Source organism: Amblyomma americanum, chromosome 1 (genome assembly GCF_052857255.1).
Source record: "Amblyomma americanum isolate KBUSLIRL-KWMA chromosome 1, ASM5285725v1, whole genome shotgun sequence".
NCBI classification, from domain to species: domain Eukaryota; kingdom Metazoa; phylum Arthropoda; class Arachnida; order Ixodida; family Ixodidae; genus Amblyomma; species Amblyomma americanum.
This window is the reverse complement of record NC_135497.1, coordinates 168,794,980-168,801,036: the sequence shown is the minus strand read 5'-3', so window position 1 is coordinate 168,801,036 and position 6,057 is coordinate 168,794,980. Positions and strand designations below refer to the sequence as shown.

The 6,057-nt window shown below is 46.5% G+C and overlaps 1 protein-coding gene across 1 annotated transcript in view; it reads right to left on the bottom strand.

The window, feature by feature from the left end:
* The window catches only part of LOC144114169 (uncharacterized), a 191,130-nt gene extending 190,280 nt beyond the window's left edge, over positions 1-850 (bottom strand). The window contains exon 1 of the mRNA XM_077647721.1: positions 520-850. Within this exon, the coding sequence (XP_077503847.1) occupies positions 520-576 (57 nt within the window). The 5' untranslated portion in view covers positions 577-850. The remainder of the gene's footprint in view (positions 1-519) is intronic.
* Between the last annotated feature and the right edge of the window lie 5,207 nt (positions 851-6,057).

The following is a 6,057-nucleotide window of genomic DNA, read 5'->3' as shown; positions in this document are numbered from 1 at the left end:
GGTGTGACCGATTCATTTCGCCGGTTGTCCTCGACATGTGCGCTTGTCTCTACTAGGTCACAAAAGAAACAATGGATTTGGGACAGCAGTGTGCAGTTCTGCTTTTCCTGTGGTGGCCACAAGTTGCGACAAATGGGTGCGCGACATCCATTGATGACGCCGTACACAGTACTACACAGTTCATACGTGATTTTATTTTTCGACCGATTCAATATGACTCCGAGCAACAGCGCCCAAACTCTCCTGAAAGTAAGTTTTTCTGATAGCTCTTTTAATAGAAGAAAGGAACTCACATTCTGTTTTTGTTTCTCTTGTCTATTCTACTCCATTTTGACAACATCACACTTTCCATACCCGAAACATGAAAAACATGAAACGCACCTTGTCACATGTCCAGCCCCAGGCGCTACTTCAAACTGACTTTGCGTATCCTTGCTGCTTTCATCCCCGTCCCACACTCTGCTTCCGTGGCTCAGAGCAAAAAGTGAAATCTCACCGATGGCTCTGACAGCTTCTTACCTTTCGTCCGTCGCGGTACTTGAGCGAGCCTTCAATCACAGTCCTCGGGTCGCACATGGTCGCAGCTGGGACAGAAATCCGTTCAGTGCCGGGCAGCGACGCGGTGCCGCGGTGGGTCGTCCCTTTCACTCGGCGCTTCCCAGGCGTCGTGCATCACGCGCACTCGACGGCGGCGACGTGCGCCCTGGAGGCGCGTCACGAGGCCAGCAGCAATCCGCGGACGCCGGAAGAGGCAGCAGAGCGGGCCGCGGCGCCGTGTCGTCGGTGGAAACCGTGGTGGCTCGGCGCCCCGCTACGGCCCGACGCACCGCGTTCAATCTGGCCGCCTTCTGGCGGCTGCCGAGGCGCCCGCGTCAGGCGAGGCGCGCGCCCTGCGCCCGCGCTGATTGGCTGCGAGGCCGCGACTCGGACGCTACCCTAGCGGCGGAGCTGCAGCCAGAGCGGGCCTCCGGGACGCGACGCCGAAATCGCGAGGCGCGGCCACCGCCGACCACGTGTTGGTGGATGTTGTCAGTGTTGTCGGCAGTTTTGTTGCGGAGCGAACTGTGCCGGCCGCGCGCGAGAAGCGAGCCCGGGTCGATTGTGAGCAAGCACCCGCGCTGGAAATATGACGGCTCTTTGTTCCGTTCGGCGTTGAGTCAGGCCTACCGTGCGCGATGAGTCGCCTCACATCGCTCTCGGGTTGCCTTCCGCGCTCCAGGAAGAGATAGGCGGCCTCGGCGGCGCCTTTCGTGCTCTCCGCGCGTCCAGGTTCGTCCTGGTCGGTTTCTCTTTTCTTTCCGATCCCCCAGACGCTCGGATTCAATTCGGAAGAAACCTAACGCACTAAGGACGAGCTTTACTGCGGCAGTTGTCAGCGCGTCCCCCGACCATGACCGCAGGATTTGTTCCCTGCGGTCATTGGCTCGCTGACTGCAGCCGACGAAAATTGTCATTGCATTAATTACCTATATATTTACATGAGACACACGGCACTTTGCCGCACATAGACCTCCTATCTTATTTCACTACATGCTTTGGGGCTCACACTACCTAGTGGGTGTGCGAGCACGAAGCGAATTGTGCATGCGCAAATTATCTCATGCATTATGAACGCATTACAGAGGGAACGCTACGCACGCACGCACACAACTAAACGCCGGCACTAACTTGCTTCCATATTCTGCAGACACCCGTAGTGAAGAGGTTTTGATGGAAAAAGAAGTTTTAGCGGGCTGTTATTTGCGCATTTTAAACTCTGGGAAAGAATGAGTAGACAACAAAATATATTTTGATTTATTTATTTTATCCGCAAGGTATATGTAGTACATAGAGGTTTCAGGTGGGAGTAGATTGGCGGAGTTTAATGCGGTCGTTTAGGAAGTGGTAGTTGTGCTGTCACTTGTCTCGCGCAAATATTACGGGGATTGTGAACATAAGATGTTAAAGTTTTTCTGTTCATTCCCATGGATTATATGTTACTAAATATGCAAATATATTACGTAGGACTTAGTAATTGCTTGGTTTGTTTACTTGATTAATTTTCTCCGACAACAACCGACAGTCTTTCCTTAGGAGGGAGTAGAGCTTTGACAAGAGAGAAGAAACCAATAGTGAAGATAAGCAACACTGGAAACATCCAAACGACGACACACTTAGTTACCTACTGCATGCGATTGCGACTAAATTCGCCTTGCCGTTATGTTTTCCGTGAATATTTATGAACGAGGAGGGGATTCTGCTCAGGACAGTGGAAATATTGTTTGACTTAACTATTCGCTTCCACTCTTTACGTGCATAATATTTATCGCTACATCAAAAGTAATTCGGGGAGCTTGTCTTCTGTCCTGTGACAGGTGCGGCCTGGAGGCATGCGTCAGCAAGTTATGCTACACTTAGAATTATCGGCAAGCACCGAAGTTGGCTCCGGTGACCTTCTGTCTTGCCTTTTGAGCACACTCACCTCGCATAGAGAATAGGCAGCCGTGCTGTTGCTTGTGATGCGCTAGGACCGCATGATGTCGGATTTAAATGGTCCTGCTTCCTTAGTGATTCCCTGAAAATAACCGCCACACAGTATTTGGCACTCAGGTCATCCTGGATGGTGTGAGGTCCGTACAGTGTTACATATGTCATTTATAACAATTGTCAGAGCGTACGATCATAAAATGGCGGCACTATGAGGCCGAAAGTATGCACAAGGTGCATGAAATAAGTGAGACGCACACTGTGAAGTAATAATGACTCTTTATTTCAGTGCCTTTTAAGCACGCAATTAACGAAGAGAGATTATAAAAAACATTAGCTTTATTTCTGTCGCGCTGAGGAGATTGACCGCTGCGTGATGCCTAAATGTCTGCACTGGCCTCACTGAGGCATGACTGCGGTTACTTTTATTTTGATGCAGCATTTGGCGGTCACGCAAACGTACATTGATGCATGCTATGCAAAAGCTAAGCTTGCACCTAGAATATGCGCCATGTCTTTTGGCATGCACGGTGATGCACGGCAATCCATTAGTCCACGTGATTATACGGAGGGAAAATATATCTAAAATTAAAACAATAATTTTCATAGCGAAAAATAAGACAAACCAACTCATGCCATAACCTACGAAGCACAAAACATTAAAATCGTGAATCCCATAAAGTAATAATGGAGTAATTACTCATTGACACCCACCCGAGCGCAGCCATAAGGCTACAAAGGAAAGCTATACAGCTTTCTCAGAAATTTGGTAGTTAAAGAAAAATTCCCCTAAACACTTGACCAATCCCATAAAGTACTTGGAGTCACATCTAGCAGTACATTAAGCCGGGACTTGCATACTGTTAATATATGCAAAAAAACATTTTGCAGTATCTTGGGCGGTCTCACGCTGTCGCACTTCCCTTCTAACACGCGCTAAGCTCCAAATATGTCATGCATTAATTATGTAACATATCTACCACTGCAAGCTCGTTCGGGGCACCATAACCAATATTAATAAGCGAAACAATTTTTCAATCCAAAAAAGAATTATCCGGTACATCGGGAATTATGAACACCTAGCACATAGCGGTCCACTATTCTCGACCTATAATGTCATCCCCGGTTTTTCGATATACGATTCCCGGGTTTTACGCACGTATTAGTGTTTGAACAATTCTTTCCATGACATTTTAATTACCATCGCATCCCTAGAACGCCACGAAAGCGTCGTCTTTAAAGAAAAACGGGAAACTGGGATTTTCCTCGATTTCGAGCGAATTACAAGCACCAATCGTTAAAACATAATCTTTCTTCAATTCTAAACAACTATAAATTTCATTCCAACCCCACATTAAACCATTTTAGGCGAGAATTTCTTAACACATGGTAAAAAATTATCAAAAAAAGAACGGCAGGGAAAAATGAAAAATCAACACAAGCCTCAGTGTCCGTATTTGAAAAGCGTTTGTTGATTGTATTGTGGTTTATTTCTGGTGTAATAATTGAGCTTTATTGCGCGATTTTCTCTTTTTCTTTCGCCGTTACACATTAGAGGTGTTTTCCTGCACGGGATTCTTGATAACGAGTACTACTTGCTATTGAACCTTCTAATAGTGTTTGTTCACATGTAATAATACTGTATACTGAACAGCTTGCCGATAACATTGTCCCAGTAGTACAGAGTCGGTCACACTTGTCTAAAGCGCTCGAGAGCAGCCGTCCGGTGGAAATAAGGCGACATTCTAAAGCAGGTGCTGACTTCTTCTGATAATGCTTGCGCTGGAAAGCAGCCGAATAGACACGTTAACCGCACAGACACCCGCGCCTTAACGCTAACAAAGCAGTTGCGAAAAGATTTCATTTCCTTTGCTCCGCAGCACACCGCCCGAGCACCCTATACAAGTGTGATCGACTTTGTAGTTCCATACAGAGTTGCATGTTTTGTATTGTACACACTAGTGTTAGAACGCGTGTCAGAATAGTTGTTTTCTTGTCATTTTGTCTTCAATAAGCGCACTTGCACTGTTGGACCTTCTTATGGTCTGTTGGGCCTCGTTAAGCTGCCTGGGGCTGCTTTTTGTCCAAGAGTTCTAGCCATATATGGTGAAATAAAAATTAATTGAATTATCACAAGGTAACGCAAATGGATCCGAGAATTCTGGTTTTACGCAAAGAACAGTGCTTTTTTGCACAATAATAAGTGTGGAAATTAACGTCAAGCATTAAACTCAACTGAAACCTGAAAGAAAAATACTTCACGTTGTTTTACCGCAAATCAGTTCGGTAGAAACGCTTCCAGAACTTGTACTATTCTGTGAATGTATTTCGTGTGAACTTGTTTTTCCCACAAAAACAGGCACCCAAAGAAAAAGTAGCAAGGTCCAGCTGGGACTCAAAGAAAGTTTAGTTCACCCCTAGGCACCATTAATTACTGAACGGAAATGAATTTACGAATTTCCCCGTAATATATAGTCAAAGGCGGGCTCCCAAAGTTGCAGAATCTAAGCAGCACATCATGACCATTATGAGATGTCCGCAACTGCTTGGTGTAGAAGGTGCAGACCGAACTTTTTTGGCATGGTGAAATAAGATGCGTTGAATTTGTTAGCGTTACACAAACCTTCTTGATTCAAATGCATTTATATAGGTTCGAGGGCAGCGGGCACCGTCGTATACGCTGAGAAAGGGATTGAAACGAAAACTTTGACCCTGGAGCCACGCGCAGCACCTTTCGTAAGCGCTCCTAAGTGTCCACATAGTAAGGCACGTTTCTTTAAAACCATTCGATATACCATTTAAAATACTAGAATTGGAGAAATCCGGAACTCGTTGAGAGAACAAATAAAGCAATGTAGAAATGCTGAACACTAGTACAAAACTGGCCGCCCACTTGGTAACTATATAATTCTTTTGCTGATGGTGGTATCCCAAATGTGTTATTACCGTATAACTGCCACTTAATATTGACACGTCTCCATTTAATAAATCTACTTCATTTTCGTGGCGGAGGAACACTAAACCAATGTCTGTTGCTGTCGAAAGATGCCTATACTGGCTCGTGGGGAGGCCATTAGAGCAAGCGCAGTCCACTCATTTTTCGACGCATTTTCCAAGACTGCTCATGAAGGAAGAAGGGAAAGGCAGATCGTTTAACAAGAGGTTCCAGTTGGCTCTTTTGCACTGGGTAAAAACGAGAATGGGGTCAAACGGGGGCAGACCGTACAGTGCGTATAGGATGAAGGCAGGAGAAGGGACGGCCGCTAAGACATACGCGCAGTCGTCTGCCTTCCGACTGTCGCAAATGTTCCCTCCAACGTCTGGTGCAAGGAGAGTATAGGGAAGCTCACGAAACGCTTTCCAGTTTCCCGCAAAAAAAAAAAGCTACGCACAAGTGGAAGCTGAAATCGCGTCCGGTCTCTCGTCGTTGACAGCCTCGTTTCATCCAAGTCATTTAGCGCGCATCAAGCGAAACAGCGCCGATTTCGGCCCATCACACAGCAATTATTCATACTTCAAGCTTAAAGGCGCCGTGGCGCAACCTCTAAACCACCAGCTTGCCGGGTCGCATCGGGATAGCCTCCTCATTTC